We start from the raw sequence: 25,774 nt of genomic DNA on the forward strand, positions 1-25,774 counted from the left end.
GGTCAGCTCAAACCAGCCACAGATTCCAGTTCACTGATCACACTCAACTCAGCATGAGGCTGGCATTTCATCCCAACTCTTGCTTTTCCCTGAGGTCTTCATTAATTCTGCAAGCTAACTTTCTGCATTCTGTGTCAGTGGCCAGTTACAGGAGGAATCCATTCCTGTCACTGTATCCACCATCCGTCCCCCTCCACAGCCCTGCTCTGAGAAGCTGCATGTTTGAGAGGTTCAAAGGTTGCATCGGGGGAGTCAGGCCTTGCAATGTCTGTCTCTAGGGCAACCCAGTGGTCAGGAGGGATCACTCAACTCAGTTGTGTCTTCCAGGTCCTGCAGAGATCTTGTGCCACGTCCCGAAACAGGGAACCTTGTGCTGAGTCAGTACCAGTTATGACCGTTGATATTAGGACAGAGAGTTCAGGAACTCCCCAGGCTCTTTCCCACACATCTCATCTGTCCTCCACCTCACCCCTGTGAGGAAGGGAAGGCAGGCTTAGGCAGGAAGCAGGCTCAGAGAGGCTAAGGGATTTGCCCCAGGTACACAGCTAGTGAAGGGTGAGTTGGGGCTAGTTTCTAAGTCCCCAATCTCCAAATATGGGGCATTTCCCATTGCTGAAGGAAAAGTCCCAGCAGCAAAGCCTAGAGCAGGTCTGCTCATTCCCATGCCATCCACCAAAGAGGAAGAGGAAAGAGGTAGGTCTGGGCAGAACACCACCCTGGAATCCATGGGAAGAGCCTGCTGTATTTATTTCCCCAGAGCTGGTAATTATCCTTCTCCTTCAGTGCTGCCCAGACATGTGTTTTGAGATCTTATAATGGCTTTCTCTTCTGGTTGGGGATAGCACCTTACTTTTCCAAGGAGACAGAGGCCTGGGATTAGATGAGTGAAGACACTTTGTGTATTAAAACTTTCCTCCATTAAAGACTCCAAGATGGATCAGGATGAGAGAGTCTTGATTTAGAAGAGCAAAGTAGACAGAATCTAGCCTCGGAGGTCACAGCCGCAGGCCTGGGGCCTTAGAGAGCTGGGAACTCATGGTCTCTAGAGATACGACTGAATGTTTACATGAGGTCATGTGCGTGCCACCGCCCTGCTACAGTCCTTCTGGAAGGGAGTGCGGGCATGGCTCGCCTGGTGGACTGCCCAGCGCAAGTGCAGCCGATCCCTAAATGTTCCTGCCAAAATTGGTGTCTCTTCAGACCAGTCTAGTCAGTTGCCTTGAGGCAACGGAGGTAGCTTGGCAGGCTCTTCTCCCCGCAATGTCAGAACTGGAGCCAGGCTGACTCCTTCAGAGACTGCTTTACGGAGCAAAGGATGTCTGCTCTGTCTGGAAATGGGATCTCACATGCCCCATGCTTCCCTGCGACCCCTGGGACCCTCAGTGAACCTTCCTCCTTTACTCTGAGCGTTCTCAGAGATACACTGTGGTGGTGAGAGTGGTCTAAGCACCTGTGATGTTTTGACAGTAAGAGAAAAACTTCTAGGTTTGATGTAACACAAAAAAAACCCCTTCTTATCTTAGAGAGGAAAAGGCTACTCCGTGACACAGTCCTAACAAATACATTAAACGGTTTTCCTGGCATTAGCAGATGACAAGTATGTCCTGTAGCTATTTCATGCCCACTTCCCATGAACATGTTTGCTCATCCTTAAAGCAAAGATCTTTCTTGTTGTTTTCTCAGAGAAGCTACTTCACCATACCCCAAACACTACAGTCATAGCGGCCTGATAAAGATCTTTAAACATATTTTGGTAATGAAAAGATGCTCAACGTTGCTAACCATTAGAGAAATGCAAATCAAAACTACAGTGAGGTACCACCTCACTCTGGTCAGAATGGCCATCACCAAAAAGTCCACAAATAACAAATGTTAGAGAGGGTGTGGAGAAAAGGGAACCCTCCTACACTGTTGGTGGGAATGTAAATTGGTGCAGCCACTATGGAGAACAGTATGGAGGTTCACTAAAAAAACTAAAAATAGAGTTACCATATGATCCAGCAATCCCACTCCTGGGCATATATCCGGACAAAACTATAATTTGAAAAGACACATGCACCCCTATGTTCACAGCAGTACTATTCACAATAGCCAAGACATGGAAACAACCTAAGCGTCCATTGACAGATGAATGGATAAAGAAGATGTGGTATACATACACAATGGAATATTACTCAGCCATAAAAAAGATTGAAATAATGCCATTTGCAGCAACATGGATAGACCTAGAGATTATCATACCAAGTGAAGTAAGTCAGAAAGAGAAAGACAAATACCATATGATATCACTTGTATGTGGAATCTAAAATATGACACAAAAGAACTTATTTATGAAAAGAAACAGACAGACATAGAAAACAAACTTATGTTTACCAAATGGGAAAGGGGGTGGGGCAGGGATAAATTAGGAGATTGAGATTAGCAAATACAAATTACTATGTATAAAATAGATAAAACAAGGTCCTGCTGTATAGCACAGGGAACTATATTCAATATTCTGTAATAAATCAAAATGGAAAAGAATATGAAAAAGAATATGTACATGTATATAAAACTGAATCACTTTGCTGTACACCAGACACTAACACAACATTGTAAAACAACTATACTTCAATAAAATAAAAAACAAACAAACATAAATATATTTTGGTAGCTATTATCAAAACCTTATTTAAGAACATGTTCAGTGGATAAGGGCTTCTTCATTTTGCACGCATACAGGACCATGTGTAAAAGCAAAATGGTTAATTTCCAGTCTCCGTTGGATCGAAACAAGTCATGGATGAATAACAGTGTGATTTAAGGAAGGGCCACTGGTCCATCCCTTGAGTGGTCAGAGACCAAAAGGATTTGAGACATGGACATGCCAGGTCAGGCCAACTCTTGGTTATAAATGAGCCTCTAGCTGATCTTGGCTTCACATTTTTTTTTGTCACTTAATGTTTCCTGAAAAACTGAGATGCCTGTGACTGCATGAGACAAGGAATAGGAATATAATTCACCCTGACTTCTGAGTTATCAGTATTTTATTTTCCTGGAACAGACATTGTTGATATGCTTCCCAGAGCTCCTAGACCTCCCCTTGATCGTTTCTGTGCACCACCTCCCCAACTTCCATGGGCCTACACCAGTGACTACCTTAGAAGACAGCCCTTTGGTCACTATTATTCCCAGCTGAAAGCACCTGGGAGCTTGTATGCCCTGGGATAGCCCGTAGCCAAGGACAGACTCCTGCAGAAATAGGGCAGACTGTAGTTTCCCAAAATGGCCACAGCAACATCTCTGGTCCTACATGTTCTTCCAGAACCTTACTGCTGCCCCACCAAGAGCTGGAGACTACTCCCCCTCCCTTTGAAATCGGGTGGGCCTTTGTGACTACCTCAACACAGAATGTGGTGAAAGTGACGCTGTATGATTCATGAGGCTAGGCTATGAAAGGCAATATTGCTTCCATCTGCCTCTCCCTCTCTAGACACGTGGCCTTGGAACTCAGCCACCATGTTGTGAGGAGCCCAGGCCACGTGGGGAAGGTATGGATGGATTTGTTGGTCTCAGCCTAACTGCAGCTGGGATGGATCGCCAGACATTTGGGTGAGTAAGCCTCCAGAAGATGCCAGGCCCCAGCCTTCCAGCTGCTTCAGCTGAACGGAATGAAAAAGAGATGAGCTATTCCCACCAAGTCCTGCCCCAAATTGAAGATTCATGAGAAAAATGAGTGTTGTCGTTATTTTAAGGTACCACATTTGGGGATGGTTTCCTGTGCAGCAATAGATACCTGATACAGATTGAGGGACCTGGAAGTAGGATGCTACCATAATACAGCCCCCAAATGGGCCACTGGGACTGGGTGCCAGGTGGAGGCTAAAGGGACCTTGAGGAAACGACCACTGAAAACCTAAAGGGCTTCAAAGGGACTGTCCAGACAAGCTGGGTAGCTGTGGAGATCCACAGCAATATTTCCGTTCCCACAGGCCCTTCCAGAATCACACCACTCTCCACGAAGAAGTGGCGCTTTATCTCTCTTCCCTTTGAAATTGGGCAGGCCCCAATTTTGCCTGACTGAAGAGAGCAAAATTATGACTGTCATTGTTTTAATCCACTGTGTGGGAGAGGCAGGGAAAGATGGACTCAAGGGGCTAATCTATCAGTTACTCTAGACAAACACTTTAAAAACCAAATATACATAGATTATTCCTAAATTTAATAATAAAAAAACTAACAATACCAGGATTTTTATTTACTTTTTCATGTTCATACTTAATTCTAAGCCTTCTCTGGGTGAAAAACTCTAACTTGCTAAGGGAACAATAATTTTATCATTTCAAGGGAATCAGGGTTACCATTCTAAGCAAATTGGGGTGACTTTCTTGCTAGGCCAGAGTTACCCATCCATACACTACATTTTCGGTTGGGGCATGAGATCTGGAGCAATAGACACGTAAGGACATTTTTCTCATGACAACAGGGATAATTTGAGCCCAATTATATTGTAGCTCTGCTTAAACTTGACGATTCCCAGTCCACTCCCTCCAAATGGGGTGGTCTCACAGCCTGCGCCCTGGATGACACCTTCCCTGATTATCAAGATTGGTCTGAGTTTGCAAACCTCACCTCGCCCTCCTCCCACCCCCATTCCTTCTGCACTCCATTGCAACTTGTCTCTTGACTGCTTAATGCTATTCTGAATTCTTTTCATGCTCTTCCGGTCTGGCAGGGCCACGCCTCTTTTTTTTTTTTTTTAATGTATTTATTTATTTATTTATTTATTTATTTTTAGCTGTGTTGGGTCTTCGTTTCTGTGCGAGGGCTTTCTCCAGTTGAGGAAAGTGGGGGCCACTCTTCATTGCTGTGCACAGGCCTCTCACTATCGCGGCCTCTCTTGCTGCAGAGCACAAGCTCCAGACGCGCAGGCTCAGTAGTTGTGGCTCATGGGCCCAGTTGCTCCACGGCATGTGGGACCTTCCCAGACCAGGGCTCGAACCCGTGTCCCCTGCATTGGCAGGCAGATTCTCAACCACTGCGCCACCAGGGAAGCCCAGGGCCACGCCCCTTGAATGTATTTAAGTCCAGCTGGATTCTGAGCATCCCTCCTATCTTTGTCGGTCTCCCTTTGAGGCCATTTCAACGACAGACACAAAGATGATCCTTGGAGCATCATTTCTAACAGCCTAACGACTGGAAACAAATGAAATGCCCAGTAAAGAAACTGTTGAATCTCAGTTAGGTCACACTCGGGGTAAGACAGCAAGAGGGGAAATACACTAGCAGCCCGGCCAGGCCTAGGAAAACCTTTACAACAGGCTGGGGCACAGGAGACCTCAGCCACATACAGCACTTGGGATCCATAAGTCACGCACCACCTTAAACCAACACCAGTGCTGACTGCATGAAGCAAAGTCTTACAGCTCCCCAAGAGGGGGAAAAGCAGTGTGTCTGTTCACTGCATACCTGCTTCCAGGTACACAGAGGCACGTGGGACGTAGGAGAAGAACTTACCTCATACCCGCACCCAGAGCCGGAGATGCAGAAACCCAGCAACTAGAACAGGCCTGCGATCTCTGTCTCCCTCCCAGGGAAAGGCCGAATAAACTCATTCATACCGAGGGTTGGAGGTGGCTCTGAAATGTCTATGTAGGAAGGGCTTAGGGAGGGCAATCTGGTTGAAGAGGAAGCTGGCAGACTTGGGTGGAAGCTGTGTCAGCCTATCAAGGACGATGTTTTTATTTGTAAATGGAGATTACATCTCACCACTCTCGCAGCCAGCCCTGGGCAGGCACCGCCTCTATCAGAGACCAGCAGCAGTAAAGACCAGGAGCAGTAAAAAGAGTCTCTGTTAGAGACTCTACTCCATCCCAAAGACCCTCTACTGTGGGATTCAGGTGCCAGAGGTAGGGACAGGAAATTGGACTTGATGAGGGAGGTCCCTTGAGAGCAGAAAATGCCTCGTAGCAAAATGTCATCTGGCTCAGTGAGCAGATAGATTGGTAAGAGTGGCTGGGAATTGCTTTCCAGGTAGGAAAGCTGAAAGAGAAGATCACGCCTGGGCAGGCAGAGCTCTCCAGAGGGCCCCAGCGTTTATCACCTGCTCCTCCAAGTGCTGAGTCAGCAGAAGACCTCGGCGGTCATTTACTTGTGTATCTAGCCATGTCTGTACCAGCGCCAGCCCCAGACTTGGAATTAATCAGTCTTCGCCTCTGTCGTTGGTGCTTGTCGTGTGCATGTTGAGGAATCACAAGCGAGGAGGAGGAAAATCCAAGCTGCTGGCGAGCGCTGCTTTCAGCTGCACACACAGGGCACACCCCAGTCCAGGGCTGACAACCTCGGAGAGGGTACAAGGACAGGGCATGGGGGAAGGTACTCACGCTTAATGCTGATGGCTTGACCTCAGAAGACTGAGCAGAGACCACGACTGGGGTCGTGGAGGCGGTCCCTGGCCGCGCCTGCTGGGCCCTTTGTGCCAGAGGAGGTCAGACGCTCTGCTAGCTGCAGGCAGCTCAGCTAGCACTGGGTGTGCTCAGGCAGCCCAGCTCTGTGGCAGGTGCTGTGTGTTTGGGGTGGGAGTGGGGTCTGGGAGAAAAGCAAGAAGGCGGGGCTTCCTGAATTAGAGGAAGTGAGAGGCTGTGGGCCAGACTCAAAGCACTAGGGCAGGCAGGGGTGTGCATCTTCCTGGCCACTCGGGATCAGAAAACCTGGGCTCCAGGCTGTGTATCACCAGTCAGGGCTCATACCATTTTGATACAACCGTTCGACACATGATTTTAAACTACAACACAGATAATATGTCTCAAATGGCAGCATTTAAAGGAAAGGGCCCAGCAACAGGAAGCTACATGTGAAAGGCTGCAAATCATATGATTCCACTTGTATATAATGTTCAGAATAGGCAAATAGACAGAAAGCAGATTAGCAGTTACGAGGGGCTGGGGGCAGGAGGTAAGAGAGAGTGACTGCTCAACAGGTATGGGATTTCCTTCAGGGTGATGAAATGTGTTGGAACTAAAGGGTGATGTGGGCTGCACAACTTTGGAAGTGTACTCAATGCCACTGAATTGCCCACTGTCAAATGGTTAAAATAGTAAATTTTATGTTATGTGTACTTCATCACAATTTTTTTAAATATGGAAGTCCCCACTGATTTCCTGCATGGCTTGAAGGGAAAAAACTCTTGGCCTCCAGTCCCCTTCCTCTGTAACATGAGGCTCTCAGGCCTGCCTGTCCTCCAGGGCTATAGGAGTCTGTGCGCATGAGTGGAAAGGACACAGGCCAGGGCTCCAATCTCACCCACAACCCTCACTTGCTGTGGAACTTGGGCAAGTTACTTAGGCTCTCTCAATCTCCATGTCACCATCTGTAACTAGGGTTGTTGGGATTCCAGACTTCTGATGTGTGAGTTTGAAAAAAAATATATTTTTTTAAATCTATTTATTTATTTTTGGCTGCGTTGGGTCTTCGCTGCTATGCTCGGGCTTTCTCTAGCTGCGGCGAGCGGGGGCTACTCTTCGCTGCGGTGCGCAGGCTTCTCAATGCGGTGGCTTCTCTTGTTGCGGAGCACAGGCTCTAGGCACACGGGCTTCAGTAGTTGTGGCACACGGTCTCTAGAGCACAGGCTCAGTAGTTGTGGCACACAGGCTTAGTTGCTCCACAGCATGCGGGATCTTCCCAGACCAGAGCTCGAACCCGTGTCCCCTGCATTGGCAGGCAGATTCTTGACCACTGCGCCACCAGGGAAGCCAGAAAAAATTTTTATAAGAAAACAAACATTTATAAACCAAGCAAAAAATGTAAAAAAGTGTGTGTGACGTGTGTGTGGTGTCTGGCATAGATACCAGGGCTCTCATTAAATGGAAGCTCTTATTAATTATTATTAGTTAATAATTAAGTGTTTTAAATAAAACTACTCAAAGTGAAAGCGAGTTGTAAAATAAAACCCCTAATTAAACCTGGAATTGTTAGTAGCATTTCATAGAAAAATGGGATTTGAATCAATCCACTTGAGATTAGAGAGGTGAGATTTGGACAGGTAAGTGGGGAGGGGAAGGACAGGGCATAAATAAGCAAAGGCTTATAGATGGGAGCATCTGAGGCCAGCGAGAAGACTAGTGTGACTGGAACAGAGTATTTGGGGCATGTGGAGAAAGACCAGATGTTGGGCTTCCTTGAATACTAGGCCAGGAAGATTGGACCTTATTCTGAAGGCACTGAGGAGTCATGGATAGTTCTTGAGCATCTGAGCAGTATGATGCTCAAGCAGTATGATGACTACAGTGACATAAGGGATACATCTATCCCACCCCACGCAGAAATAATTTGGAGATGAGCAAGGAGACCAGCCTGGCTTTAACTCAGTACGAGGTTAAATGGATGGGGCATGAGCGAGGGAACTGACCAATCTTAGAAACGCCCAGTGGAAGAATCCACAGAAGTTCTTCTGGGCTCCAGACTCACCTGACACCACTACTTCTTGGCTTCTGGCATCAATAGCACCAGTCTGCCTATTTCTCATCTGTGGGTGTTTTCCTTGAAAAACTTAGAGAGTAGTAGTGTCCAAGAAAATGATTCAAGGGACATATGCAGATCCGAGATGATGAGCCCAAGTCAGGAAGGATACACACAAAGCTGAGGGTGAGGAAGGAGCTGGCTTTCTTCAAGAGAGGCTCAATCCTGCTTCTGTGGGTTTGGGTGCCAGGTTTGGGTTGGGCATGAAGCTCCAAGGCACTTGGGTTGGTCTTGCAGTTCTGCAAGATGGTAGCCAGAAAAGGCTTGTCAATCCCCAAGTGGCAGCCATATGGCACTCCCTGGCAGGGAAAGTGGGCAGTTGCCGATACCATATGTTCGTCACCACCTCCATATTCCCAGCACGTGGCCCCAGGTCTATTGCTACAGACCTGGAGCTCACCTAGTAGGTGACCAATCCATGTTAAGATATGTGGGAACACAGTTAAACAGTTACCCTGCAGAAACCCGGACACTGACTACTACAAAACATTGTTGAGAGCAAATCAAAGATATGAGCACATGTGGCCACCGCTCATGAGACTTAGTACTGTTAAGATGTCAATTCTCCCCAAATTGTTCCCTGAAGTCAATGAAATCCCAATCAAAATCCTAAAAGGCTCTTCTGTAGAATCAACAACCTGGTTCTAAAATTTACATGGAGTAACCAAAACCACTTTGAAAAAGAAGAATAAAGCTGGAGGAACATAAAGATAGACAAATAGATCCATGGCACAGAATAGAAAGTCCAGAAATAGACCCAGGTAGAAAGGACAAGTGTTTTTTCAGCAAAGGTGCAAAGGTAATACAGAGGAGAAAGAAAAGTCTTTTCAACAAATGGTGCTGGAACAACTGGAGAGCCAAATGCAAAGGAATGAACTTCATACCTCTCACCATATACAAAGACTAATTCAAAATGGATCATAGACTTAAAGGTAAAGCCTCCAATTATAAAACTTGTAAAAGAAAATAGGAGAAAATCTTTGTGGCCTTGGGTTAGGCAAAGTTTTCTTGATGTAACACTAAAAGTATGAACCAAAAGAGAAAGAAACTGATGCATTGGACTTCACCAAAATTAAGAATTTCTGGGCTTCCCTGGTGGCGCAGTGGTTAAAAATCTGCCTGCCAATGCAGGGAACACGGGTTCGAGCCCTGGTCGGGGAAGATCCCACGTGCCGTGGAGCAACTAAGCCCGTGTGCCCCAACTACTGAGCCTGTGCTCTAGAGCCCGCGAGCCACAACTACTGAAGCCCATGGGCCTAGAGCCCGTGCTCAGCAACAAGAGAAGCTACCATAGTGAGAAGCCCGTGCACCACAACAAAGGGTAGCCCCCGCTCGCCACAACTAGAGAAAGCCTACACACAACAATGAAGACCCAAAGCAGCCAAAAATAAATAAATAAATAAATTTATTTTAAAAAAAAAATTAAGAATTTCTGCTATTTGAAAGATACTGCTAAGAGAATGAAAAGATAAGCTACAGATTGGGAGAAAATATTTGCGAATCATATATCTGATAAAGACTTGTATCCAGTATAGATAATGAACTCTCAAAATTCAATAATAAGAGTATAAGCAACCCATTTTTTAAAATTTGGCAAAAAATTTGAACAGACACTCCTCCAAAGAGGATACAGATGGCAAATACATGAAAAGATGCTCAACAACACTAGTCATTTTGAAATGCAAGTCAAAATCACAATGAGATACCAGTACACACCTATTGGAATGGCTAAAATTAAAAAGACTGACCCTACCAAATGTTTGAAAAGATGTGGAGCAACTGGAACTCTCATACACTGCTGTTGGGAATGTAAAATGCTATAATCAACTTAGAAAATGGTTTGCTAGTTTCTTATAAGTTAAATATTCCACTCGTAAATATTTACTCTGGAGAAACCAAAGCATATGCCCATTCAAAGATTTGTACACAAATGTTCATAGCAGCTTACTTGTAATAGCTCCAAACTGGAAACACCCCAAATGTCCATTAACTGGGGAATGGAGAAACAAATTGTTTTATATTCATATAATGGACTACTACTCAGCAATAAAAAGGAATGAACTACTAATATAAGCAACGATATAGTTAAACCTCAAAATAATTATGCCAAATGAAAGAAGCCACACTAAAAGAGCACAAGCTGTTTCATTCTAGAAAATGCTGCTAATTTGTAGTTTGATCAGTGGTAGCCTGGGGGTAGGTGGGGAGAGAGGGGCAGGAGGGAGAAATTATAAAGGGGCACAAGGAAACTTTGGGGGATAATGTTCAGTCCTGTGTTGATAGTTTCATGGACATATACACATGTTAGACCTCATGAAATTGTACACTTCATATGTGTGCAGTTTAGTGTTTGTAAATTATACTTCAATAAACCTTTTGAGGGAAAAAACAAACCTTTAAGTTCTTTGCATTCTATTTAAAATAAAAGCCAAAGTCCTTACAGCAGTAAAGCTACATAGCTGGTTGACCTCTATTCATACTGCTGTTTCCCCAACTTTCAGAAGAGTGCTTGGAATACAGAAAGAGCTAAATAAGTATTTGTTGAATGATTGCCTAGGGCCCCAACTAATCAATTAATTGCTTTACAATTGTTGTTAAGAACGAGGTGGGTTTCCTCAAATGATTAAACACAGAGGTACCACATGATCTAACAATTCCACTTCTAGGTATATTCTCAAGAGAAATGAAAACATATGTCCACACACAAAAAATGTACTTAGTAGCCAAAAGGTAGAAACAACCCAAATGCCCAACAACTGATGAATTAATAAACAAAAGATAATATATCCATACAATGAAATATTATTTGGCCATAAAAAGGAACCACATACCACAACATGGATGAACCTTGAAAACATTATGCTAGGTAAAAGAAGCCAGTCACAAAAGACCACATATTATATGACTCCATTTATATGAAATGTCCAGATTAGGCAAATCTATAGAGATAGGAAGGAGAGTTGCTGCTTGGGGTGTTGACAGGGTGATGGGGGGCGATAGTTAAGGGGTACAGGGTTTCTTTTTGGGGTGATGAAAATGTTCTAAAATTGTGGTGATGGCTGTATATATCTGTGAATAAACTAAAATCACTGAATTATACATTTAAATGGGTGAGTTGTATGGTGTGTAGATTATATCTCAGTAAAACTGCTTAAAAATAAAGAGCAGGAGGGCTTCCTTGGTGGAGCAGTGGTTAAGAATCCGCCTGCCAATGCAGGGGACACGGGTTCGAGCCCTGGCCCAGGAACACCCCACACGCCACGGAGCAACTAAGCCCGTGCGACACAACTACTGAGCCTGTGCTCTAGAACCCGCGAGCCACAACTACTGAAGCCTGTGCACCTAGAACCTGTGCTCCTCAACGAAGAGTAGCCCCCGCTCGCCGCAGCTAGAGAAAGCTCACACACAACAATGAAGAACCAACACAGCCAAAAATAAAATTAATTACTTAAAAAAAAAAAAAAAAGAGCACGGGAATTCCTTGGCTGTCCAATGGTTAGGACTCCGCGCTTCTGCTGCAGTGGGCGCTGGTTGGATCCCTGGTTGGGGAAGTAAGATCCCATGTGCCGCGCGGTGCGGCCAAAAATATAAAAACTTAAAAATTAAATAAAATAAAGAGAATCCTGAGGATTAAAAAAAATAAGAAAAATAAAGAGTACGGTGGTGTGTGGGGAAAGGCACGATGCTTGCTCAGAGTTTGAGTGGAGAGTGGTAATCCCTTGTTATCGTCCGTTCATGGGCATGGTTAGGACCCCATCAAATGCCCCCTGAGAATGGAGGTGGCTCAATGTGCCCAGCAGAGAAGGGGCAAAGGGCTCAGAGAGGGCTCTGGATTTGCTGAGGTCACCCTGAGGGTGAGCTCCGAATGGAGGAAGGGCCCTTTCTCTGAGGACAAGCAAATGAGAGCAGGTGGCTGGCAGCCCTGCAGCCCACAGCTGGGGTTCTCACAGCTGCCTTAAGCTGCACTGAGCAACGTGACATCCCCCAGTTGCCTCACAATGATAATACCTTCTATTTATACCAAACACCTCTCCTCCCAGGAGAGCGCTGTGTTTTCCCAACATTGATTCAGTAAGCCAGCCAGACTGAGTTGAATTGAAATTCAATTCAACAGCCACTCACATCAAGCCTCCCCCTTGCCCCTGCCTGTCCGCTCCTTCGGACACTGCTGTGACACTCACAGTAAAATAGGGAAGTTAAGACCATTGGTCTTCTACACACCCACCTGACTTGAGGGTCCTCCACCCCCAGCCTGCTCCAGACCTGGTGGGGGAGTGGGATTTGTGTCACCCCAGGGCCCTTCTCTCACAGGAGAAATACAATGCAGAAGAGAGGGGTCTTCAAGTGTAACATTCTCCCCTTTCCATAAATAGTTAAACCATTAAAACTTAAAGGTGAGAACTGCTAATGATAGGAGATCAGGCACAAAAGAGAACTGTATTTCAGGCGGCACTGGAGGCTTTTCCACGTCTTAATTCATACCACATAGGAAGCTGTCTATTTCACCCAGGCAAAATGGCGACACAGACTCCTGGTTGGCATGATTGGAGGGCTCTCCAGTGGGCAGAGACCCCTGGCTCGCTGGAGAAATGAGAAGAAAGGGGCTGATGGGCTCTGCCATCCCTTTCCCCTTAGTACAGATGCAACTGGCCCTGCCAGTCTGTATTATCCATGGCCTGAGGGACAGAGAGCAGGGAGGGGCCCAGGGAGAAGCCTGCACTGATCTGACTGGATTGATGGATGGACGGACGTCCCCAAACATCCCCCCATCACAACCACACACACACAGCCTCACCCCCTCTGTGCCTCTATCCCGCTCTGATGTGTGGCAGAGGGCCATGGACCAGAGGGATAAGGATAAGGGGTCTGCAGCTCACATGTCCACTCCTGGCACTGCTACCCACAGTCAATGAATCAATCAAGAGCGAGTCCATTTTTAAACAGTGTGTGCCTGTCCTGGGCTGCCTGCTGTGGGGAAGAGTACATCGCCTGCCCTGCCTGGGGAGATGCAGATGGCTTGAGAGACAGGAGCCTGAGAGCACCTCCCAGAGCAGGAGGAAGCCACGTGGCACAAAATCCTCAAGGGCTGCAGTTCTAGAGAGCTTTTCTCACCCAGCCTGGGATCTCAGGGTGGGGAACAGCCTAAGGGTCATTTAGTCACCCCTCCACCCCCCTGCCAACCCCAGCCCTCACCCATCACCTGCATCCCATTGCCTGCATCCCATTGCCAACATCCGCAGCATTGAGCAGAAGCCCCAGTGCTGGCCATCTCTACCAAGGCCTTGCCCACCTTCCCCCTCCCTTCATTACCAAGGCCCCTTGCTGCTGCCTGTGGTCAAGGACCCTTACCCCATCTACAGCCTCTGTAACCTCTACTCCTTGAGAGGACATCAAGGGATGGGGCAATGAAGACTCGGGAATCACACGAAACCCATCCTTCAAGCAAACAACTTATTGGCTCTTGAAAAATCAGGGGTTCATGATATGAACAGAACATTCCTCAGACCACACTCTGGCCCCCTTCCCATAGAGAGAGAGGGTGCCCAAGCACTGGCTTCTATCTTGTCATATTTAAAAGACCAGTTTAAGAGCATTAGATTTCCTGTACGGAAACTCAAAAATATTTAGGCGTTGAAAATAGTCTTGCAACTACAATTAGGAAGCTGTCATTCGTATCTATGGGATTTATAAGATTTAGGCAATAATAATAATATTACTATTATGATAGCAATAGAAACAAACAGTTAAGTCTATTATAGCTTTTTTTTTTTTTTTTTGGTGTGCCAAGTACACTTATCCATGCTGTAAAACAGAGTGAACATTTAACTAGAATAATATTAGAGAGAGGCATTTTCAAGTGGAGACTTGGTATGTGCAGGGCAGGGTCCGTGACAGCTGTTTGTCTATGTGTGGAAGAGAGACAGACAAGCAGAGAGACACCCCAGACACTGCTCAGAGAATGGGCAGGGGCACTTAAGAAGCCACTGTTGATGAGGTTGGACTTGCCCTCTCTGGGCTCAGCACTTAAGAAGGGAGCTGCCTTCTCTCGCAGCCCCAGGGAGTTCCGACCTCACTAGGGGCTAGTTATGGGAAGCACACCTCACCAACCATCTGCAGGGGGACTGCTGCTTGCAGAGTAACAGCCACAGGAAAACACTGGCGCTAAGAACAAATGTCCTCCAGGAAACCAATACGCACACATAGAGGGCAGGGACAAGGCACCAGGACAGGAGGTCTGGATTTTTGCTGTGACTTTGGCCAGCTGCCTAGCAATAATAATCCTAGACTTTTATGAAGATTCAGAGAGAAAGAGAAAACTTGGGAGCCAGGCGGGGTGGGAGTCACCCAGACCCAAGACAGTCAGTGTGATCATTTAATTGACCCCGCTCATTTGACACTTGAGAGGCTGAGACCCAGAGAGAGAAAAGGACTTGCTTAAGGTCACATAGTGGGCGGGGGGCAGATAAAGCTCAGTGTCCAGGCTCTGTGTTGGTTCACGAACTTGGGAGCTTCCTGGGTGAAATCGAAACCGGGGGCAAGGAGAAACCAAAGAAAAAGGCAGACCACTCCAGATTGGTGGGTGGCAGGTTTAATAAGCAAGGGAACTTACACACGAGGCTTGTCTTGCAATAGACACGAGTAGATCTCTGCACTTGCCCACCAAAATCTTAAAAGTTTATAAAGAGGCTTTAACTGGGTTCAGTTAGTCTCAATAGCACATTGTTGTCTCAAGGCTGCATCCTTGGAAAAGTTCCCACTGTGGGAACGGTGGGCAGAATGTACATTCCAAGGACAGAGGAGGGAGTGAGGAGCCTCTGACTGCCCGGGTCCAGCTAGCAGTCATGTCCTCTCAATGACCTCCTCTGACACCCTGGGTTCAGTTCTCTCCACGGTCACCCAGGCCAGCATTCCCACCATGATGATGGGTGGGCAGTTGTTACCTCGCCCAACTCAGCCCCAAAGGTCTGGGTCTGTGAAGAGACAGACCATCCTATAGCCTTGACCCAACCTGAAATTCAGCCCAAACCAGCTTGCCACCTCTCAGCACTGCTCTGGGGGAGGCTGCCCAGGCAGAAAGCATGGACAGATGGACTGAGGGACATTGCCCAGATGTGCTTCTCCCAGCAGCGGAAGAGGAAGGCTGTTCTGAGACACGGCGCCTTAGGGGCCTTAGGGGCAATGGGATGGGGCTCCTTAGCTGTGATCATTCCTGGGTGTTGGATTGCACCATTGCAGTCACCAGCCCAGGAACAATTCCAAACCAGTGAGGAACATCCTGCTGGAGGCCCTGGGGACAGTGAGGGCACAGCCTTGGCATCCAGCTGGTCTCCTTGAGTCATGCAGGACAATAAAAAAGGAATTTGTGTTCAGCTGCTGTGGAGACAGAGTCTGGCCGTTCCTCAAAAAGTTAGACATAGAATACCATATGACCCAGCAATTCCACTCCTAGGCATATACCCAAAAGAATTAAAAACAGGTGTTCAAACAAATACTTGTACCTGAATGTTTGTAGTGGAGCTACTCACAGCAGCCAAAAGGTGGAAACAGCCCAACTGTCCCTCAACAGGTGAATGGATAAACAAAATGTGGTGCATCCAAACAACAGAACACTATTCAGACTTACAAAGGAATGAAGCACTGAATCAAGCTATAATGTGGATGAACCTCAAACACACTATTCCAAATGAAAGAAGCCAGTCACAGAAGGCCACACATAGTGTGATTCCTTTTTTTATTGCCATGCTGCACAGGTTGCGGCTTGTGGGATCTTAGTTCCCTTACCAGGGACTGAACCCGGGGCCATGGCAGTGAAAGCGCCGTGTCCTAACCACTGGACTGCCAGGGAACTCCCAGTATGATTCCATTTAGATGAGTAGGTAAATCCACAGAAACAGAAAGTAGATTGGTGTTTGCTAGGGTTGAGGGGGGGAGGAATGAGGAGTAACTGCTTAATGAGGACGGGGTTTTATTTGGGGCGTTGGAAGTGAAACTAGACACAGGTGGTGGTCGCACACATTGCGAGCATCCTCAACACCACCGATCTGTTCATTTTAAAGTGGTTAAATAAAAAAGTTTAGGGGCTTCCCTGGTGGCGCAGCGGTTGAGGGTCTGCCTGCCGGTGCAGGGGACACGGGTTCGAGCCCTGGTCTGGGAGGATCCCACATGCCGCGGAGCAACTGGGCCCGTGAGCCACAACTATTGAGGCTGCGCGTCTGGAGCCTGTGCTCCGCAACAAGAGAGGCCGCGATAGTGAGAGGCCCGCGCACCGCGATGAAGAGTGGCCCCCGCTCGCCGCAACTAGAGAAAACCCTCGCACAGAAACGAAGACCCAACACAGCCAAAAATAAAATAAATTAAAAAAAAAAAAAGTTTAAAAAAGCAATTTGTGGGCTTGAGTAATCAGAAAATCCAGGCAGGCACTCATAGAACCTCATCAGGACTTAGTCTCTCTTTCTCTCCATCTCTCAGTCTGCTTCCCCCTTGGCAGGCTTGGCCACGTGTTGGCTTCTGGACCCTCCACTCAGATGTGATCCATAGAGGTAAGGTTCCCCACTGAATGAGGGCTTTGCTTTCCCCGAAGGATCCACCAAAAGTCCCAGGTCTAAGTCTCATTTGTCTGCTCATTTGTTGTAGCAGGTGGATGGAGTGCACTGCTTGGCCGGCTGGGTCTCAGCCCGTCCCTGTGGCAGGGGTGGGGGTGAGATTCACAGGGCCTGCCTACCCATCCCCTCCCCCCCAGACCAGAGAACTGTGAAGGGGGAGAAGGTGTTCTCCAAAGGCAGTCTGGGTGGAGTCTGGGTGGGCAGAAACCGCCAATGTCTACTCTAGGACCACAGAGAGCATGGCTTCTCCTGTCTCTCTCATTCCTGATCCCTCTCTCCTCTTGCTGAGACATTTTTGGAGGACACGGCACAAGAGGAATAATTCCTGTGTAAGTGGACCTGACTACGGGCCTCAGGTCCCCTGGCACAGCCCTCATTTTCAGTCATCTGTCCCAATGCCACATTTGGATCAGACCATGTGTCCTGACTCCAGATTAGAAAACATGACCGGTATCTCTCACAGCCACACTGACCCTGTGGACCTTTCCAGAATCATCTCTTCAACCACCTAACAATCTTAGCCACACCAGAACAAGCTAATAGGAGTTCTCTATCTTTTTCCTGCCTCTTCCCTCCCTGGGGGCTGCCATTTCTCTCACACAGGATCCAAGTCCTCCTTTCATGGACCTCCTTCTGCAACCACTGTGGCCCGTGCCAGGATCTTCCTTTCCAGCACTCGTTTAGCACACACTGTTAGAACCTCCCATTGTAGACTTGGTGATGATTGACCAAGGAATATACCCAGCAGTAGGCATTCACTCCAGAAAGCTTCCATCCTCTGGAGCAGGGAATAACCCACCTCAGGGACCCCACTTCCCGTCCGCCCTCAGGTCCTGTGCTTGGATGAAGAAACGCTGTAGTTGCTGAGCTTCTCAGGAAGTAAGGAGGGGGCAAGGAGAAGGTGGGTACCAGGCCCTTTGTCTGGGCCCAAGTCAGGCAAGCACCCAACTTATATTCAGAATTTGCTGAGTTTCTACAGTGTTCTTTTTAAAGAATTAGTGCTGACCCCACGTCAGGGAACTAAGGAAGCCACTGTCTACTTACTTGAAAATTTAATTAACCATCTCTGCCTAAGAAACAGGGCACTTCTGTCTAGAGGACAAGGGAGGTGATTTTCAGTCTTTCTGAAATGGGAGGGAATCCAGTGTCCTGGAGGCAAGGACAGGAGGCACATGAAGAATATAGTCAGGAGAGTGCCCAGTAGGATGGAGGGGCTGGGAGCTGGATAAGGAGGCTGACCTCACCTCGTTCACTGCCCAGCCCACTTACCTTCACTCCGTTCCCCATCAGCTCCTAAGCCCTTAACCTGGCCCACCTGCCAGTTCATAAACATGAAAATAGTCTAGGCGGATTGTTCCCTCTCTGGGGAAAAAAGCAAACTGCACAACAGAAAGCATTTACGATCACAGATTAATCTCCAGTGAGATCCTATTAAATGCAGATTTACTCCTGTGTGTTGTGTCCTCCACTGAGAATGTTTCAGCCAAAATGTTTTTTTATTGCCTGTCCCACTAACCACACAGCCCTGTGGACTCCACTTGTTGGATAGACTTTGGAGCCAGGCTGCCTGGTTTCAAATTCCAGCTCTGCCATCTGCTAGTTGTGTAACCGCGGGCAAATTACCTGACTTCTCTGTGCCTCAATTTCCCCATCTATAAAAAAGCGACAACAGGAACACCTATCTTATAGGGTCGTTGTGAGGACTAAATGCATTAATACATCTAAAGCATTTAGAATAGTGCTTGGCATATAGTATGTGCCAAGAAAATGTTAGCTTGTAACAAATTACTCACATATTTTGTCTGCAATATGGTTGAGATATGTGAGGATTTCCTTATTAATCCATGGGAAAATATTTACAAAGGTTTTTATAGATTAACTTGGTCCCCAATCCATTTTTGTAAATCAGGTCTTAAGTTTCTCAGCTGAGAATTCTGTAATCACAAGAGTGTTTGGGACATCTTGGGGTGAAGGAGGTTTGCTGTAATTTCCACTTAATGGTGTGTCTCAGGTCTCTTGGGGCTGGAGACGGGAATTTGAGTCAATTGTTTGCAGTGGAGTCAACATAAGCAACTTCATTAACTGGGGTTTGTTGCTGTCTTTCTCTGCTGGAGTGACTGCAGTGATGTCTTCGATCTTATACCTTCTAGTGTTTTCTGATGTTCCCAGGGAGGCTGCTATTACTCAACAGTAACAAGTACAATTTAAATAACAAGTACAAGAGTAACAAGTACAACCCACACATAGAAAAATGTTCAGCACATTCTCCCTCTCTCAGCAGCAGAAATGACCAACAGGTCAGAAGAGCTCAGCTCAGCACCTCTGGCCACTCCCGAGCTAGGAAGGACACAGGATTTCTCTCTCCATCAAAAGGACACTCCTCCCCAGAAGATTTTCATGATGAACCAATGAGCTCATGGGCATGAAGGGCTTTGAAAAGTTATTTTGGTTACAGTCTACCTACAAACAATGCTAATGATAGCTTGTTTCACTGATACCAGTCCAAGTTTGGTCTTTAGCAAAGTGGGCAATGGATGTATTGAAGATGACGCAGAGCAGGTAGTTTCTCCCCCTTCAAAGTTTCTACATGAGCAAGAAAAAGACACATCGCAAAAGAGTCAAACCCCATTGATCCAACACTGCCAATTGGTATTTTATTATAATTCAGATATGATTGGTGATTGGATAAATTCTTCATTTCAATTAAAATACTGGCCATTGGGGAAGTGAATAGGGAAAGGATACGAGATAAAAGGAAATTAGAAAATAAGAAAAAGTGTTTCATTACTCATTTATCTTTTCATTTCTTTTCCAAAATTTTTTGTGGAGAGAAAATTCAGAGACCATAAAATTCATTTAAACCATTTTAAAGTGCATAATTCAGTGTTTTTTTAGTATATTCACAATATTGTGCAACCATCACCATTATCTAATTCCAGAACATTTCCATTACCCCAAAAAGAAACCTCGTATCTCCCAATTCCCTCCTCCCCCCATCCCCTGGCAATCAGTAATCTATTCTCTATCTCCTATGGTTTGTCTGTTCTGGACATTTCATATAAATGGAATCATATGATATATGGTCTTTCCTTTCATCATTTCTTGAGCATCCATTGTGGGCCAGTATTGATGAGTGTTTGCCCTCCCTAGCCAGGGAGGAAGACCTGTAGCAGTAGAATTTTCCTGCTGGGGTTGGGGGCGGTGGTTGATGGTGTCCTGGCAGAGGAGGTGACATGTCTACTGCTGTGTTGACATAGGAAATGGAGTTTCCAGTAAAGAAGAAGGAAGGGCATTCCAGGAAGAGGCAACAGTGTAGAGATGGTACGTGTGTGCTTGAGGAAGGCTAAGAAGTTCCTTGAACCGCAGCTCTAGCATCAGGGGTATAGGGAGGGGAGGGGGACGCCAGAGAGTAAGGAGACAAGGTAGCAGGTCGGTAAGGTCAGAAAGAGCAGAGACTTGAGGGCTGCTCTGAAGAGACTGGGATTGCTCCTCTAGGCTCTGGGAAACACCAGAGGTGCACAAGCCAGGGAGAGGCCGAGTGTGTGTTTTAGGAAGGAAGCCGCTGGGGAGGGTGGATTGCAGAGGGACGACTCTCAAGTGGAGGACTTGGGAGGACGGCAGCAGTTCATGCGAAGGAACGCTGGAACTCCCACCACAGCAGTGGCAGTGGACTCAGGAAGGATGGCCCACTTGGGAGCAATTTCTAAGGTGGAATGGACAGGAGTTGGGTGTCTGCCTAGATGTGGCAGGTGAGAGGGAGGAAGTCAGGGCTCCAGACCAGGCTCCCCTGACCCACAATGAGACCCTGGGAGAATCAGAGGCCACCTGAGCATCCAGCACCCTCTGCTTAGCATGTGACATTGGCTTCCCCTTCCTCTGAGGTATTCTCCTAGGGCTTCCAGAGCCCTGCAGGGGCGGGGCCCCTGCTGGCCCCACCCCCCCCACAGCACCCTTCCTCACTTCCTCCCAGCTGCCCAGAGGCCTCTGCACATGCTGTTCCCCCTGTGCGGCTGCTCCCTGGCACTCGCACACCCTCCTCTTGGTCAAGGCCCACACAGCTCTGCCCTGTTTGGTCGAATCTCCCTGTACGCATTTTCACAGAGCCATGAAGCTTTCACTAACAGTACTGTTATGTTGTTAATTTCTCATTTACTTCTGTGATTTGTGATTCCCCAGCGGCCTGAAGCTGTGTGAAGGCCGGAACAGCGTCAGTTTTGGCTCTTGTAGCTGGCACTTAGCAGCACACCTGACATGTAGTTGATGCCCCATAATACATATTGGAAAATGGAAAAGAAACGAGCAAATGAGCCTGGGATCTTTCCCATGAACCTGAGGCCCTCTGAGATGTAGTTTTGCTTTGGGGAAGTGGGAAGAGAGGAGAGAGTCACTGGAATCCCAGCATTTTCATGTAGGCCTTCCCGCACCCCCAGCTGGGCTTTTCTCCTCATAAAATCTGCTAAGGAGGAATGCTGAGGGCAGCCATGCCTCCCAGTCTGAATCCAGCCAATGCTTTGCTGGCTTTTTACCCCAAGTTACAGTATACTATGCTTTTTACACGTCACATAATGAGGGCTCATATAATGAGAAAGCACCTCCCAGATGGTAATCCATCTACAACAGTGCTTTTACTCAGCGCTCTCCTCCCAGCTCAGCAAACTGGGGAGACTGGAACTTTTCTGGCAAACTCTTCCGGAGCTGGTCCCTTTTGTCTCCCTTTTCATTCTCCCTCATCTCTCTTCCTGACAATTCTCAACTGTTCTACTACAAGGGCGTGAGCTGCTGAATAGGCTGAACAGAAGGGTCTGCAAACCTGGGGCTTCAGGCCGACATCCTCGGGGGCCCTGGAGATGATACAGACACATTTTCATGACTCTGCTCCTGGGAAAGACTGACTCTGGGTTCCTAGGCTTCCAGGAACCTCCCTGACAACAAGGCAGGAGAGTCTGGGATAGAAATGGAATGTCTTCCAACTCTGAAGAGGTATCTCTTAAGAATTACTCATAAGAAAGGTTTTTAATGACATCACCGCTTGTGCCTGAGCTGAGCATCCAGGATACCTGGACACAGTCATGATTCTGCATCAAGGAATGGGATGTTTGTTGCTGGGTCTGGCTCAAATAATTACCCGTAGGCTGAGGGCGACTAGCCAAGGTCACCTAGCCAGTGAGTGGCAAAGCTGGCCCTAGAGCAGGCTTTGCATTTCTTTTACCTTTCCTCATGACACAGGAATTATGGTCAAGTATATTTCCAGACTCTGACCCTGTAAGGCCCATTTCAGTTGATCCAATGGCCCAAGCCCAACTTCCACAAACTCGAGGGTCCAGGAGGCTCACCTGGGAAGTCTGTGGCCCACGCAAGTTCCCAGACCCAATCCCTAGATATTGGGATTCTGCAGGTCTGGGTTGGACCCTGGGCACTGCATATTCAGTAAGAGCTCCAGGGAACTTGGATGCTGGAGGCTCCAGGACCGCACAGAGAGAGAATACACTCCACTTCACACCCAGCCAGTCCAGTGGGCTTTGGGTGGACAGAGATTGCAAATGCACTGCGGGATGTGAGCACCTCTGACTGTCCCTCTGGGCCTTAGCTTTCTTATCTATGATTCCAACTACCCCCAATGGCACTCCACCCTCCTTCCTACTCCATCCTAAAAAAATCTGTAATGAGTCAGAATCCTTAGTAGCACAGTGCCTGGCACAGAGTAGAGGTTCGGAAATATTTGTTGTATAGGTGGAAGGAAGGAAGGAAAGAAGGGAGGGAAAGAGGGGGTAGGGAGGAATGAAGGCAGGCTGATCACATTCACATGTTTATCTGTAGAGAACACCTTCTATCCACAAGGAGCACTGTTACCCCTAGAAGCCCTATTGACTTATGTAATACTGGAAAGGGGTCCCCAAGATTCTTCTTCCCACCCCATTCCCACAGCTACCTCCATCAATCCTCCAGACATCACTCCCACTCCCACACCGTCCTCCAATATCTCTACCCACCAAGGCTCATCACTGGGCTATTAGCAAGGGAAAGAGCATATTTCCTTCTCAGTTGTTTAAGGTGAGCATGACGCTCTGTGCTTTGATCCATCTTCAGCACAAGAGTTTTAACTGATGTCTAATGAACAAATCTCGTCTTTGCACATGTTTCACAACCACAGCCCAGTTAACAATCTGAACAATGGTTTCGTTATAAGAACAACTGCTTCCAAAAACTGCCCGCTCTCCAATGCTGCCTTCCATTCCTCTCTCTTCTTGGGCTCGACGCTCTTTTTTAAGAGTTGCCCAGCTAAAACAAATGCTCGAATCTCTAAAGATCAGTTCAATATTCTTAGACCTATGACTCATTCAAACAATGAGATATTAGCTATGGTAACTCCAAAGCATCTTTCTCCTTGTGCCTTCTTCCTGTGCTTTGTCTTTGCTTTTGGGTCTGGTAACCTAGTGTTTTCGAATTAGAAAAGTTGCTGATATTTCAGCTCCCCCAATTGCAAGAATATGTAGGAATAAAGTGGAAACACACACACGCACATACACATAGAGGTAAGTCAACCATCATGAGACCATAAGGTATAAGACACCCGAGAGAGGGGAAATTGGGGGATGAGAGGGAAAATTTGAAGCAGAAGAAGGAGTCAGGCCTGTTGATTGTCTCACAGTATTTGAAGGTCTAAAGTCTCATCTCAGACTGATTTCAGTCAGGAACTTTTGAATATTCAGAATATTTGATTAGTGAAGTGGGTTAAATACATAAAGGCTAATTCTCTTCCACGTAAGACTAGAGATAGGCATTTCTCTGTTATGCAAGCTCATTTCATCATCTTGCTCTACTACAATGTGTCTTCCTTCCTCAAGGTCACCTCATGGTACAAGATGGCAGCTGGAGTCCCAGCTATCACATCCACATTGTAGGATGCATGACTGAGGAAGGAGAAATAGTGGGAGGATAAAAGGGCACCCTTTCCTATGGAATTATCTTCGTTTATTCAGCCTTCCTGAAAGTCCCATATAATATTTTGCTAGAACTTAAAAACAGTCTCCCCTAACTACAGAGGCTTGAAAATATAGTCTTTTAAGTGGGCACATTGACACCACAAATAAAATGGGTGCTCTGTTGCAGAAAAAGAGGTGGAGAATGGATTTGAGTGGGAACTAGCAGTCTCACTGAGAAGCCAAACCCAAACATCTATTGATATTTTAATAGGAAACTAAAGAATGATGCAAAAAGATAGGGGAAAGGGATGAGGGGGGAACCTTAAAAATCCAGGAATACCTGCCAATGTGAAATTTAGCTACATCTTCATTTGGAAGGGCACTATGCCAACAAATGACTCTCTCTCTCTCTCTATATATATATATATGTATATGTATATATATATACATTTTTAAAAAACGTGAAAGTAATGTAAGCTCCATGATCATTAATCAATCCAGGTACCTGTAATAGTAGGTGCTCCACAGATATGTTTGAATTGAAATATTTGAAATATTTTTTGAATGACCTATAATGTTAAATTAAAGAGTAAGTTTAAAGTGGTATGTAACATATCCCATAATTTTAATAAAATTAAATATGTATGTGTAGATAGACAGAGCCAGCCAAGCAGGCAGGAGAGTCATTAAAATGACTGATAATAGTAATTCTCTCTGGATAATGGAATGGAATTTGGAGTAATTTTTGTTTTTTCCTTTTTTGTTTTTTTGAATCTTCCAATTATTCTAAGTTATTTATACGTTACTTACATAGTCTTTAAAAAGCTATATCAAAATCTATTTGGGACAAAATCAGTACACGTATGGCCTTACCTACAGAACAAAAAATCAGATTTTAAAATAAGAAAGAATTGAAATAGACATTTAAAAATCACTTCTTAATAAAAAGTGATTTGGCATTGTGAGAGAGGACTCATGGAGACATTTAGACAAGAAATCCACAGCTTTCTGGACAAGAAAATTAGGAGGCAAGGAGTGGTCTCCAGTGGCCTCATAGCAACCCCTCACCCTAGGATTCTGGCCTTCATTTCCAAGCTCCTTTTAAACAGACAGGCGCCAGCGACTTCATTAATCCTCAAGAATCATGTTGATATAAAGATGACACAGTGCATTCTTTGCAAAGACAGTGTGGAAACTGGAGCCCAGGGAGGTTTTAACACTAGAGCCCTTGACTGTATACCCAATATGTTCCACATCTGTCCCTCTTTTCCTCTGCAGCCACAGCTAACCCCATGTGGTGGTATATGTGGGGAAACTAAAAGTTTGCCATAAAATTGTCTCATTAAGCCCAAGTCCATTTATATTAGATACCTGATTCTCACTCTGGAAGGAAAGCATTCATCTTTGAGTTTCACAGTGTCAGTTATTACATGCATTAAGGTCATATTGAGAGGCTGAGAGGCCAGAGAATGAGGTCATGGAATATAAAAGAGAGAGACTCTTCCCTCTCTTCTCACCCACATCTACTCTCTGCTTGCCACAGTTCCTTGAACAAAATATGCTCTTTCCTGCTTCACTTTCTTGCACCCAGCTCAGTTCTCCTGGCTGGGATGTTCCCTTTCTTCCAGTACATGTGAACCTTACCCATCCTCAGAACCAGCCCACATACTGCCTGCTACCCAAAACTTTGGACTCTTGCAGCCCTCATCACAGACCCCTTTCTCTGACCTCCCATGATCAGTACCACACAGT

The 25,774-nt window shown here is 46.3% G+C and overlaps 1 protein-coding gene across 5 annotated transcripts in view; it reads right to left on the bottom strand.

Annotated features, from left to right (window-relative positions):
- The window catches only part of LOC309644222 (uncharacterized protein), a 175,712-nt gene that overhangs the window by 100,000 nt on the left and 49,938 nt on the right, over positions 1 to 25,774 (bottom strand). For 4 of the 5 annotated variants that reach the window (XR_014254297.1, XR_014254299.1, XM_082427879.1 and 1 more), the window contains exon 1: positions 5,497 to 13,712. The exons of the other annotated variant lie outside the window; for it this stretch is intronic. Coding sequence is in view for 2 of the 4 variants with exons in the window: in XM_082427879.1 (XP_082284005.1) it covers positions 5,497 to 5,594 (98 nt within the window). In the remaining 2 variants the exon portion in view is untranslated. Of the gene's footprint in view, positions 1 to 5,496; positions 13,713 to 25,774 lie in introns of those variants that run through there. 5 annotated transcript variants of the gene reach the window in all.

The sequence above is a fragment of the Balaenoptera physalus genome, assembly GCF_965194825.1.
Source record: "Balaenoptera physalus genome assembly, chromosome: 15".
NCBI classification, from domain to species: domain Eukaryota; kingdom Metazoa; phylum Chordata; class Mammalia; order Artiodactyla; family Balaenopteridae; genus Balaenoptera; species Balaenoptera physalus.